The sequence below is a fragment of the Myotis myotis genome, unplaced genomic scaffold (genome assembly GCF_014108235.1).
Source record: "Myotis myotis isolate mMyoMyo1 unplaced genomic scaffold, mMyoMyo1.p scaffold_m19_p_2, whole genome shotgun sequence".
NCBI lineage: Eukaryota > Metazoa > Chordata > Mammalia > Chiroptera > Vespertilionidae > Myotis > Myotis myotis.
In genome coordinates this window covers 211,400,669-211,414,799 of record NW_023416324.1, presented here as the reverse complement: position 1 = coordinate 211,414,799, position 14,131 = coordinate 211,400,669, and the positions used below count along the sequence as shown (strand labels likewise).

The window sequence follows — 14,131 nt, the reverse complement described above, 5'->3', positions numbered from 1 at the left end:
TTTACTTCCACTGCCTGCAAGCATCTGATACGGCGGAAGCCCACCTCCTCAGCCATGGGGCGACGGGGCTATGGGGTGGGAGGGAGACAGGGGGAGTCCCTGTGACTATTAATAGCAAAGGGGGTGTAATGTGATGTGAGCTCCGTGGCACAGATGAACCAACCACTGATCCAAGTACGTACCCAAAGCAAATACCAAGGTCACTTCTAGGTCAAACGTTCCTCCCCAGGTATCTATCCATCAAGCCTATTGTAAAACAGTAGCCACCAGAGATTGATTCTGGTGAGTCCTCAGACACATGCACACGAATGGTAATAAACCATCCCACCCCCTTCTGCTGGCATGTCAAGGTACCAGACAGAGACGGCCGGCGAACTTGGGCTTGGCCAACCTGAATAATTTATGAAAGAATTCCGTTCCTCAGAGAGCATTTCCGATTTTTCGCAGGTTTCCTTCTCACTGGCCAGCGGACTAGACAAACAACTGCCCTTTGCAGGGGCCGGCAATGACCTGGGGTGATATAATCACCACACACTCTCCCTGCGGTGCCGAGTTGCCTGCGGAGCCGATTGCTGTGGGGGGCCTGCAGCTCACTTCTGAAATCTCACATGCCATATTACAAAGCATTGTTATTTCCACCCTGGCAGCTACAAATCACTTATTAAAAATGCTCTGCCGCTGATATGAAGAAGTAAACACGGTAATTGCGCAGACTGGGGCTTGGGGGTTTTCTGGGTCCTGTGGGAACCCCGAGATCAAACCCAGCCCCAGAGGGGCCGCTGCGCAGGAACAAGTGCACCTGCACGTCCTCTAATGAGAAAGTGAGTTGACGCACAAGTTCCCACAATGCAGCTCAGGGCCTTCGTAGGAATAAAAAAGGGAATAAAATATAAAAACACAGAATTCCGGGGGTTCTAATTATCTTCAGGCTTTGCCTATGTCTTATGACATAACAGGATAAATTTTCCCATCACCCTCAAGCTGGGGTAATGAGTGAAAAACCAGGACCCAGGAGAAAAATCAATGCTTTACTCAGGACTGGGGACAGGAACAATGGCAAGTGTCTCCACGGCCATCAGCCATTTCCAATGACATGGCCCTTGGCTGTGTGACACAGGCCCCCTCCGTCAGCATCCTGTCCATTCCGGCGGCCCAGGCACCTGGCTCCAACCCCAGCATCACATGACGTCCCCTGAGGATGCAGAAGGCCCCCGGGGGGCTCGGTGGTCACCAGGCTTCACTGGGAGTGTCATCACCACTGACGTCTGGCAGAAGCATCCAATAATTTGAGAGCTCAGGTATCAAGAAAGAACTATAAACTGACTCTCCCCGTATTTATGCACAGTGGACAACAAGAGTTGCTTAGATTCGGTGTAAAACCAGCTAAAAAGCTGTTTCCTGGATCCTCGTTTTCATAGTCAAAGAGGCAAGGCTCGCCTGAATGGGAATCGGTAATTAGATCGTTCACCTCTCTCCACCACCTCACCCAGCCTGCCCAACCCACCCATCTCACAGAGGGTTCTTCCTAAGACAGAGGCAAAGGTTTTCACAGCATCAGGTTCGGGGGCAGGACAGGACCTGGCTTTCGTCCAGATTTCCAACCTGAAAACCAGCAGTACTGCCACACAAATTCAAGGGTTCCACTCTCCCTAGAGAATACGGCCCACTTGGAGCTAGTAAAACCAAAACGCTACAAGGAAGAGATGCCGGCCTAGGGAGGAAGACGATTTCGTCTCCAAGAGCAAGCGTGTTCTTCTTCCTTCGTCCAGTTTCATTTGTGTCCATCAAACAGCCTGTGGCCACATCACCTGCCCCATTTGAATGACCAATGAGAAGAGCATAAGCCACGATTGAAGTCCCCAGAATGTAACATCTCGTGAACATGGAGGAAACTGGGACCATTGCAAGACCCTAAATTTGAACACTTCTCGCAAGAACCACTCTACTGTGAGCATGCGTGTGGATTCGTCCAGAAAGGCAGTGCTTACTGGGAAATAAATATCTGTAAATTCAACACCTGCCCATCACCCCAGGCACATTTCCAGTAACATATATATTGGCTACCCACCCCCCGCCACCCACGTCTGACATGGACTGAACCCTGAAAGCATTTCTAGAAGGTTCTGCCGAGAAGAATTGATTTCTCAGTATTTCACCAAAGGTCGCTCTGCTTTTTTCCTGCCCCCAAAATTCTGTACGGTGCCGGGAGGTGAGGGGAAGCCGGCACCGAGTATGGAGGTGATGTCTCGCGTTTTCAACTCTTCCTCTCCTCTCTAGCAGCCACGTGTAAAGCCGGCTTCCTATAAATAGGGCTGCTTGGTCACCCTCAAATCTTACTGTCTTCTGAGTGAATATAACTGCAATAGGGATGCAGGCAAGATTCGCCAGCCTCTCTGTATAGTGGCCTCTTTCCTTCTTCTTAGCACATCATTGATCTTGTCAACCCCATTCATCCCCTCTCCATTAAAGCATACACATACATACATAATGCAGGGGGTTTAAAGACCCCAAATTAACACAAGTCAATGTTTTTTAAAAAATCTTAAGTATTGATCTTCATTGAACAAATACAGATCTCCAAAAATCAAAAGATGGCCAATACTATAAGCAATAAGACATCTCATTGATTCTCATATTTGAATAAAAATCAAAATTCTAAGGATGAAAACGTATTCCTTTTATGTTATTTTAATGTAGGAACCACCTTTTACATTTGGTTCTGCGGCAGAATAGGAAAATAAGGTAATGATGAGAAACCCATAAATCCAGAGGGTGCTTAAGGAAATAGTGTGTGGTATTATTTTAAAAGACGATTAATGCCTAAGGATTGAGCTCTGTTTTGATGTCCTGGGCGGCTCTTTGGTGGAGAAATGAATTCCCAGGAACCCCTAGGAAAAAACCATACGTGTCCGTTTGATGTGTCTGGCTGTTTTTCAGAACCGACAGCGCATACGTGGAGTAGAGGGTTTTGAACCCGTCACGTGGCAGAACACACTTGAGAACAAGGGGTCCACGGCATTTCTGAACTTCTTTCTGTGACGTGTGGGCCACTCCACGCGGGAAGAGCGCCTGGAGCAATCCCATCGTGGGATGTCATGGTGATGAAGTCCCATCGCATATTCCAAACTCGAATCCCTTTTGGAGCAGAGAAGAAAGTGCCCCAGAAGCACTTCTAGAAAACAAACGCCTCTGTGGCCACGAGCCAGTGTGTCTGAGCGAGATGGCAGGAACCGAGGAGTCCACAGGGTGGCCTGGTGCCTCTCTCGCAATGTTAGCAATGAGGCTGGGCTGGGAAGGAGGAGATGGAGGCAGGAGAGGGAGGAGGGGAGGGGCCTGAGGAGAGGAAGGCTCCTCGCATCATCTGGTCCTTCTTCACTCAGCCTCTGAACATGGATGTTCGCCTCCTTTGTGCATGCGTTCTGCACATGCGTGTGTAAGAACACACTCGGGCCTCCCAGGAGCCTGACCTGTGCACCTAACTATCCAGGGAGGGAGGCTGCCACCAACCAAATAAGCACCAGATAAACAGAGTTAACGATGGCCCTGGACGCCACCGAGGGACCATGCAAGGCATCACGACAGAGCTCAGTGCAGAATTCAGTTGTGGGGAGCAGGTCTCTGACTGGGCCCTTCCCAACATCCTCATCAGAACCATCTAAACCCTGGACCCAACGCCGGGCTGTGTGCACCTGCCCCCGGGTGCTTCCCGCCAGCCCCCTGGTGGCTGGTATGTCACCTGCAGAAGGCACCCCTGGGCCTGCGCCCTGAGAATTGAGGACTGCATGGTGGGCACATGGCAGATTGCTGGAATCTCACATCCCCACTGTCTTATCTTAACCCATAAATGAGGTGAGCAAAACGCAACTTTGAATTTTCTCTCATTTTCAAAACATGAAAAAAAAAGGAATATAAATATAGTGGGAGGAGGGGCAGGGAGCAAAAAGATGAAAATGTCTGTGCTCAGCTCTCTGGAACACAAAGAGTTAATGCCCAGTCCAGGAGAAAAGGTGCTGTCCAATCTCCCTGGGGGGGGGGGGCGCGAGGGGGCTCCTGGCTCCCCCCCCCCCCCAAAGGACCCCCGGGCAGCCAGGAGATTGACAGGCTGCGGAGGCGCCTCACCCATCTCCATCAGCAGAAGCCAGCAGTGCCTCCTGGAATGACATTGGAAGGTCAGCCAATCAGGCGCGGGGCTGCTCCTGGAGCTGCCACCTCCAGAGGAGACACACGGGCCGCCACCAGGCCTCCCCTGCATTTTGAAAGGGGGTGCGGCCCACCAGCCCCCAGACATCGCCTCTGCCTATGGGCTCTCCAGATTTCAAAATACGGCTTTGAGCACGGCCCTTCTTTGTAAAACTGGGAACAAAGAGAGCTGGACCCTGCCGTAGCCTTTGCATCGCTCCTGCTGGAATGAATTCCCCGACACGGGAGTCTGGGCACCGTGAACTTGAGAAATCAAATCCGGGGAGGACAGCCTCTGACCGCGGCACAGCCTCTCCCCTCGGAGGCGATGCAGCCGGCTCTGCTGAAGCTGCCGCAGCAGACGCGTGAGGTCTGCCGCCCACTAGTGTCCTGAGGCAGGGACACAATTGACATGCAGGTAGCACCACCTTCCTGTCTCCAGCGCCCATGGAGCCCGGCACCCAGCGCCAGCAGGCGCTTCAGCACAGCAGCCAAGGAAATGCCCAGACGCTGCGGTCTGCACGCGACCGCCCAGGGCCCCGCCTGCTCTGCCCGGTGGGCCAGACACACAGGGAAACAAGAAAATGGGGGGGGGGGGGGGCTCTGAGGATGCTGCTGCCCAGCCCAGTGCTAAATGTGTTCTCTTCCCTGCCTGTTAATTATGAATGAGGCACCTTCATACTCTCACCGCAGGATTCGCGTCCTTTAGTGAAATGTGGAGGCCCTGGGTATGTAAATGCCTCCACTGAGAAACCCATCCTGTTCTTTTCCAAACATGAATTTCCGGTCTCCTGCAGTGTTCCGAGGTCTCTCTTTATAAAATTACCTTTTCTGTCTCCCCCTCCCCCCCTCCCCCCACGCCCCTCCTTCCATCCAGTTTGCATGCACACTGCACCAAGTCTCTTCAGGAAATACTGATCGTGCCTCACCCCGGACACATCAACGATGAGACCCTAGGACAGCTGCGTGGAGGTCCAGGAATTAGGGATTTAGATGAGCATTTTCCCGTCGATAATTATTTTCCACATCAGCGTGCTGTATCCAGGGAGTCACTGATGCCGCTCTGGTATGAACTGTGGTCACACCAGAGTGGCCTCCAGGAGAGCGTCCAGGGGTGGGGGTGGGGGGGCGGCTGGCATTTATTAAAGGTCTGCCTGGCATTTCTGTTTCTCTACAGAGGACATTTTGTAGGGGCATGCAGCTTGAGAGACCTGGAAATTTGAAATGGACCCTGAAATTCTGGGGTAGAATTAGAATCTGCTTAATAAAACCAGGGGGTGGGGGGGGAGGCAGAGGAGAGGAGGGGGTCCTGAAATTATTCGCCTGATACCACTGACTTACATATATTTACATGAATTAAAGAGAAATCATCTGAAAGCCCTGGGAGTGCATTTGTACTCACAAAGGTCTGCTTCTCAATTTAAATACAACCCCAAGTTTGTGGCATGCGATTCCTTGCTGAGATGCACAGGTGATGCCTGGAAGGGTCTGGACCCCCACACCCCTCCCCCACACTCTCTCTGATGACCACCCTCTCTCTCTCTCTCCCATCACTGCACCCTCCCCAATGTCCACAGGCTCCCTGAAAATAGCAACACAGCAGGGTCCCCGATTCCACGGCTCAGAAAAAGGCGACACCGGGGCCACACGTGTTCATGGAACGGAGATGCGAGGATACTGACAAAAATACATCCTGTACAATAAACCTGCTTATTCGTCACGACCCTGCTCATCCGGAGGCCCACCTGTGCTTTTAGCAAGCATTCTCATCTAGAATGTGCTCGCTGGGGTTAAAGCCAGGAGAAGCTGTGGTAAGGCACAGGCAGCATGGCTCTGCCCCGAGGAAACATGGAGGGACATGTGTGGACGTGGCTCTGCACACACAGGGACCCAGTCACCGAAGGTCTCCCATGAGAGCTGCCGGAACACTGCAGAGCAGCTGACTGCTGTAGGCGTGCTGCCTGCACCTGCACAGGTGAGGTCATGCATTCAAGGCTTTAACCCACGACGCACTGCTCCCTGGCTTTCCATTTTTACCCAAATCCTGTCTGCAGCCTGTCCAGCAGCCACGCTTTCAGAAATGAACCGACACCCCACGCCATGTGTAGGGGAAATGCCGCTGTCTACTGTTCACACGCAGATGCATCTTCTTTTGCTAGCACCCCACATGTCAAGCTCCATAATCCCTGACACACAGATATGTTTTCATCATGTCAGACCTTTTGATGTGTGTAGCCTAGCAGTAATCAGTTTGGGTATTAGAATGCATGGATCTTGCATCCAGCACATGCAGGAATTTTTCAAAATTAAGGAAGACTGAAACATGACAGTTGTTGAAAACATATACTTCTCTGTGTTTTTTCCAAGTCTCATTCAGAAAGGAAGGCATCTTTAATTTCACATTTTTAACATATGAACGGGCAGCATTCAAACCGGACTCATGTTATTGCTGATGTGACTATACATGTTATGGTCCTTTGCACAGTACACACTGAACACTGAGCATCATTCATTGAAAATCTCTTTAAAGCTGGTTTCCCCTCAAAAAGAAAGAGCTCAGTGCTCTCCAGTCAGCCTTTTTTCTTTTCCCAATGCTTGGTCATGTAAAGAGAGGGCCATTTTTATGCAAGAGAGTCAAGTCAGGCCCATCGCCTCCTGGCAGGTGGGATCAGAACATGCTACACAGCAACGTAAAACATTCATTTGCATGTACAGTCTAGACCCCGTATTCTGAAAGCTACCTGTATTCACTACAGGACTAATCAGGGTGACTATCAATGTCCTGAAAAAGGGTATAAGAAGATAATGCTCCCAGAACATGGTGTTCTGCATACACAGATGCTTTGCATGTATTTTCCATGTAGTAGAATATTTGAGGTCTTATACAATTTTCTCAAGGTATGATTCCTTTATGATTATTTCAGTATAAAAGCTGATTCAAATATTTATCAGTATCAGAGGCTGTCTCAGAAATCCTTCTATGCTATTTCTGTCACATGTAACTGTGAAACTGTAGAACAGAAGCTGACGGACTGAGGACCCTAATCGGCACCAGCTCTTTCGTCACCCTGAACCACACTCCCCAATACGGTGGAGGTTTCCTTTCATCCAGGAACCCAGGCCTCTCCTCGGAGTCCCAAGACGAACGCCCGGTGGGTGAAACAGGCCGTCATGGCTTTGTGGCACTGGACACGTATGTGAGCCTGCCTGCGTGCCCTCCGCTTCGCATGAGCAGCGCAGCGAGAGGGCCTGATGCACCGCCACACATCAGCCCAGGCGGAGCTCCCCCCAAGGTAAATCCCCGCGAGGCTGCAGAGGAGGCGGAGTGCCCTCTGGGAAAGATGGGTGTCATGTCAGAACTTGTTGCAACCCTTCCCTGCTGGGAAGCCTCCGGATGGAAGTTGTGAACACTTCGCTTTAGGTTATATTACAGAGCAAAGGAGCATCTGCATGTGAATTTCAGGAGCGCTTTCCTGCAGCTTACCTTTCCTGTCACCTTTTTTTTTTTTTTTTACAGAGTTTATGCATTGCCTCGGGCCTGTGGGTGTGTTGTTTCTTTAAGTGCTATCTACACAGGCCAAGAAAATGTAGCCGATGCACTCACACCAGCTGCCCTGTGCATCCCCCAGGAAAACCTTAGCCTCCCCTTGGCTTCTGGTATTTTCTCACAAGGGCAAGATTTCCTCTCTCCCTCTCCCTCTCCCTCTCTCCCCCTCCCTCCCTCTCCTTCTTTCCCTCCTTCCTTTCCTCCCCCCCTCCTCCCCTCCCCATCCCTGCCTCCCTGCCCTCCTGGGGAGGGTATTCTGCTTAATGTTTTAATTTTAACTGTCAGCAAGTCATACATTTTATGCAGATTTGGGTTCCAAATCTGAACTAGGAACTGACGCTGTAGCGACTCCCAGGCAATGCCAAAGGATGACAATTTCCTCTCGTTCCCAAATAAGAGGGAGCCATTCATACATGTAAGTTCATATTTACGCGGTGACAGGCAGCCGAAGGTGCAGTCACACTTACTAACTGGGTCTGACTCCGAGCCATGGCTGTTCAAATGCCCAGGAAGAAGGCTGTTCAAAATGTACTATCGGGTGGGCATGAGGCAAGCACGGCTCCTCACCATCTTCCCCGGTTTCATGTGTGCAACCGCACAGGTGTTTTTTAAAAGCCGGTCCACATCTCAGATGATGTAATGCTTATGAGAGCATATTTTTCTATAAATGCCTGCGAGAACAGTGTAGTACCAAGGAGGTGGGGGCGGGGCGCGAGGGCAGATCTGTCTTACAGCCGCCGCCGGGGGCCAGTTGGAACCGAATTAAAGGGCACGGTTTAAATGCTCATCAAGCTTGGCACCTGAAGGCAGATGCGCCTAATGGACCCTCCACCTGCCTGCACCAGGACTGCCACGTCCGCCTGGGGGTTGTAATGTGTCCAAGTGCCCCTCTCCCCGCTTCCTCTCCCCGCACCAGGTTGGTTCTGAAGGAGGGGCCACCTAGAACTGGAGTTGTCACTTTGCTAGGTAAGCGCCTCGACATGATTAGAAAGCAATATTCCCGGCCTCCTCATTGCCTCCTCTCCTCCCAAGGAAATTAAAAATAAATAAATAAAAGCATGATCGTGTAAGCAAGCAAAGATGGGGAACCCCGGCAAGACTTCCCATGCATCCAGCCCCCCGCTCCCGTCACAGGAGACTCGGGAATCATCGCCACCCGCAAGGCTCACCATTCGCGAAGCTCTGGAACAAGGAGAGGGCCAGTATCCACATGCCCCTGCTGCTCCCCGGCCTCCCGCGAGCGACGCGCCGGCCTCGCCCCCCGCGCTCCGCCCGGCTCCGCTCGCTCGCCACCTGCCCGGGGGCCGCCGCCCGCCCGCCGCCGCTGCCGCCGCCGCCGAGCCGCCTGGGCCGCCTGGGCACGCGGCGCGGCCGGGCTCCGGGGCGAGGGCTGCGCTCGCCGCGCGCCGCGCTCCTGCACACCTGCTCCCGGGCGCCGCGCCCCACGCTGCGGCCAGAGCGGGCCGCCGGGCTGCACCCGGGCGCCCGCAGCTCAGGGCTGCACCCCGGTGCCCTCAGCTCGGGGGGCCGCCGGCAGGTCGGCAGGTGCACAGAGCCGCCCGCGCGGCCGTGAGCTCATCCCGGGCGCCCGGCGCCCCGACTGCGCAGCAAGCGGCCTCCGTGCGCCGGCCTCAGCCTCCGCATCCAGGCAGCCGGCGGGCGGGCAGGCGCATCTTTCCTCTCCTGCGGCCCGAGGCACAGTGATCCCTGCTCACCTTCCCTGCCTGGGAGGCGCGCGGGCGGGCGGCGGGCAAGGAGCGGGCGGCGAGCGGAGGCGAGCGGGGACCCCTCCCCTGCCTCTGGCCGCCGGGGCGCTCTGCAGTCTTAAAGCGGCCGCGGAGAAGTGGAGGCGAGCGGGAGGCAGGACCGGCGAGAGCGCAGCCACGGCACACTCACGCAGTCATCAGGGTGCATTTCTGAGAGGCTTAAATAATCATTTCAGCAGCCTATTATTTTTAGTTATCTGCTCGCCGGCTGCACATAAGACATGGCCAGGGGTGACTGTTCCAGAAGGTTGTCAGCTAAGCGGAGGAGACCATGAAATGCTAGCAGTTTAAAAAAAAAAAAAAATGTGCAGCTGGATTCAGATTTCCTATTTACTGTCATAAAAGCCCAGTTCATTTGCCTGGAGGGAATGATGCTTCCAGATCCTTGCTGCCACTATAAAGATCTCTATGGTCTCACCGGCTAATTTTTAATTATATCAAATACACTGTAAACGACACACATAGGCAATTCTAATTTTGCTCTCTGAATGGTGCAAAAAAAAAACAACCACAACTGACTAAAATTGCTGATAATTTGGATAATTCCAAACATCTGGCCCCTCCTACATTACTGTGAAAAGCCAGTATGTTCACACTTCCTGAATACTCTGTAAGGTTCTTGAAGTCATAATTATATTCAAATGAAGGCTTTAAAAAGGGCATGCGTCACTACTTCCTCACTTTGCAAAATAATGACCCACAGGGCTGGATTGCACCCCAATTTACAATCCAAGGTAGAATGCCCAGAGGCAGGGCAAAGGCCTGAGGAGGGGCATTTGTGGGGGAAGGGAGGTCTTGAGGAGGGGCATTTGTGGGGGAAGGGAGGTCTCATGGGAAATGAGTGGGCTTGCTGGGCACTGCCAGGCCCCAGGTGCCCCTCCAAACACGAAAGGGGGAGGGTACACACCTCCACTGGCTCACAAATAACAGGCAAAGCAAATGGTGAGGCAGCAACAAAATGGTGCTTTACCCGACTTGGGCACAAGATGGCCAGGCCCTGTGTAAAGGAAGGGCCAGCTGAGCCAGTGATGCTGCGTGCTCGCCATCACTCTGCAGCTGCAGGTGGTCACGTGCTGCTGCCCACTCAGGACCTCAGCCCAGCCTGGCTCTATCACACAGGCCTGTGTCCTCTGGCTTGGCAGGCGAGCGGTGCTCACAGTCTTTCCTAAATGCAGCCCAGGAAGGCAGGTGACGGGGTGATTTCTGCTCCTGCATCCAGCTCCCGCACACATGCATCCAATTCACAAATTCTTAACTGCACGCCAGCCATTCACGAGGCTTCCCTCCGCCTTCATTGTTAGCACTCCAGCTCTGGTTCCGACACACCTGCGTGGGAGCACAGCTTGGCCGCTGACCCGCCCCGGGCCGCGGGCCTGGTACTGTGCCTTGTTATCCTCATCACAGAAAGGAGATTATCATGGTACACACGCAGATGGTTGTGAAGATCTGGTGGCATATTCCGGTGGTCACTGCCATAGCAATGGCTGTGGCTGGTACTGAGGTTGGGAGCAGGGCCCGCTACATAAGGTCCCTCCAGCGCAAAATAAAAATGAGGGCCTTCTTTTTCAAAGAGAAAAACACACCATTAAAGGTACTAAACTATAAAAGTTACCCCTTTCTCCACCTGTCATGGTGTTTTTATTTGCCATTTAATGACATGCTTCCTTGGGCATAAGAACTGTCACTGGCGACTGCACGTGACTCGAAGCAGCACCAGTGACCCACATCTACCACCTTCTGCTGGTCCAAGGTGCTGTTTCCCCGGCCAGGGTTCAGGGGACAGTCTATCTCCCTTCCCGCAGACCACTGCCCCGGTGCTTGGTGATGGAAGAGCCCCAGGGTTGCAGGCACTGGGCTGGGAAGCACTGTACCTGGATCGCAGGTGCAGAGAGGCTCGCCCTGCTCAACATGCTTGTGGATTATGCCGTGAGAAGGATTGCCCTAGGGGAGGGACAGCGGCTGCGAGACCCCACCCTCAAATAGCACCCAGATGCGGGGACACATTTCCTGCGTGCATTCTAGGCCCCAGCGGGCAGACAGAGGGTGGCCAACAGAGCCAGGCCTTCTCTTCCAACTTGACCCTATTGAGAAGCCCCCTACTGAAAAGCAGCAGTGAGTGCAGAATGGGGGGACAGGGCTGGTCAGGGCCCAGGGCACCATGGATGGGGGAGTGGGCAGCCAAGAACGCCTCCCCAGGAAATGGTGGCAGGTAAGATAGTTTGGAAGCTGTAAATACAGGAATAAAATTACTTTTAAAATAATAAATTTTAAAAAAAGCAAGACATGAAAGAATATATTTTATATCATTCCCCTTACATAAAAGATAAACATTATAATAAAAATAAATAAATAAAAATAAATAAACAAATAATTTCCTTCCTATGTGATAAAAAAGAAATTAACAAAAATTTCAAGATGGCAACTACAGAGCATTTAACCCCAAGTGCAAGCCCTTTACGGGGGGGGGGGGGGGGGGGGTGTCTCCATGTAAGTACACTGGTCCCACCCTCTGTGGTTGTCTGTCAAATGCACCTGCCACAGACCGAATTGGTTAATTATCTGGAATCGGCTTAATAGAGGAGAAAACTCTTTTCACAAATATTTTTAGGAAATACAGTGGGGCCGTGACTTACGAGTTTAATTCGTTCCGAGACCGAGCTCATTAAGGAGCTCATTAAGGAGCTCGTTAGCTCAAATTACTCTATCAACTCAATGCAAAAAATCAGCCGAGAGACCGCTGGTACCTCAAAAAACTGGTTAGTCGGGACGCTCGTAAGTCAAGGCCCCGCTGTACCTTAGTATAAACACACTTCCCATGACAGTCAGCTCCGTGATCAGACATTGCATCTCTCCAGTTCAAGAAGCTGGCCCTGCGGCCTGGCACAGGAACCACATGGAACGGAGCAGATTTCAGATGCCCACGGACAGTGGCCCGTGCTCCAAGATGCGCACTCACAGAGCGCTGTGGACATTTAGAGGAGAAAGCGCACTTCATACCCACCCTCAGAGAAGTCTTTCCGAGGCGATGGCCATTGAGCTGATGCTTCAAGTCAATGTGAAAACTGATTCAAAGCAAGGGGCATTCTGCTCTGACCCAGTGGACATCCGGAAAAGCTAAGTTGCCAGGGTCCCGCCCCAGCGGTCCAGGGGTTCCCAAAAGTGTGGGAAGTCGGTGAAGAATGTTTTACACAGAGACAGCGTTCAGAACTCTCTAGCTCTCTTTGGTCTCCGTGGATCTTCCTGTGCCTGGCTGAGGCCACAGAGAAAGATCCCCAGGGAAGCTGAGCCTTTCTTTTATAGTCAGAGGTAAACAAGGTAGTGGTTACCAAAGTTACACTGTTCTTGTGAGTTTCACTTGTTTTTGTTCTTGCTGCACTTCCCTCAGCCCATTAGCTTCCCAGGTGAGATCTAAGGAGGTCATAAGGTCAAGCCTAATTATGCTAAGAGGGCTGTGCCCTCTAAGCTGGGACTTGTTTGTGACTTTGCCAACAGGTCAGTGGGAGGTTTAACCCTATAGCAGCTCCCCACACCATGTTCAGGTTTAACAGGCGCTGGTTTGAAACCTCCTCCGGAGTTACCGGGTGAAATACGAAGGCCACTGGAGATTGGTAGGTGGCTGTTCCAATAAGCAAGGGGATGCTTGTCTTGGGTGGCTACCCCCACCCACCAGCATCTTGTGAGTTTATGTAGAGGCCTTAATGGGGTTCAGGCACATATAGGGTCCAGATGACCTAAGCAACACCTACTCTTTCAAAGTATCATCCTTGAAGCGGCTCCTAGTGCTGAAAGGAGGAATGGAGGGGTGCGGGAAGGAGCCTCCAATTTCCCCTTCAGGCCCCAGGGTCATCCTGCAGTCTGGTCCTCTTGATGGCCTCCTCCAATAATGCAGTTCTCCTTGGTGTCCCTAAGATGTAACGCCTGGCCTCCTGAAGACCACCCTTTGACCTGAAAGCCTTCCCTGTGGCATTGCCTCCCTGGTCTGCCTCCTGTCAGCCCTCCTAGCAGAAGAGAGGCAAAGTCAAAGAGACGACTTCCGTGTCCATTTGAATGACACCAAACAAGAAACAACACACGTGGCGAGCAGCATCCCCCAATCACATTGTTACTCCTCTGCTTGTTGTTGGAGGATCAGGGGAGCGTGCCTGGGTGGCGGCATTTGAGCGGTGCTCAAAGGTGAGGAGGAGGTCGCTCGTAGATAGGATGCACGTGGAGGTGTTTCGGGTGGAAAGGTCAGCAGTGGCCACAGTGGGACAGCTCATGTGTAGTTAACTCTGACCCAGAAGATAAGTAGTTGCCGGTGTTAGGGTCCTCGGGCTGCCGCAACGAGTTCCACAACAAGATGACCTAAAACAACAGAATGCACGGCCTCATGGTGCTGGCGGCCCACAGTCCCAATCAAGGTGTTGAAACATGTCGGAGAGGATCCTTCCTCTTCCAGCCACGGGTGGTGCCAGCAGACCTCAGCATTGCTTAGCTTATGGAGGCACCGCTCCGGTCTCCACATGGCCTTTCCCTGTGTGTGTCTGTCTCCTCTCTCCGCATAAGGGCAGCTGCCATAGTCAATGAGGCACTCACCCTACTCTAGGAAGACCTCACCTTAACTAATTACATCTGCTACTGGCAATGACCCTACCTCTAC

General features: G+C 52.4%; 1 protein-coding gene across 1 annotated transcript in view; it reads right to left on the bottom strand.

The window, feature by feature from the left end:
* The window catches only part of LOC118675814 (Down syndrome cell adhesion molecule-like), a 96,828-nt gene extending 83,489 nt beyond the window's left edge, over positions 1-13,339 (bottom strand). The window contains exons 1-2 of the mRNA XM_036348590.1: positions 13,239-13,339; positions 8,896-9,173 (exon numbers count right to left, since the gene is read on the bottom strand). Coding sequence (XP_036204483.1) covers positions 8,896-9,173; positions 13,239-13,339 — 379 coding nt within the window. The remainder of the gene's footprint in view (positions 1-8,895; positions 9,174-13,238) is intronic.
* Between the last annotated feature and the right edge of the window lie 792 nt (positions 13,340-14,131).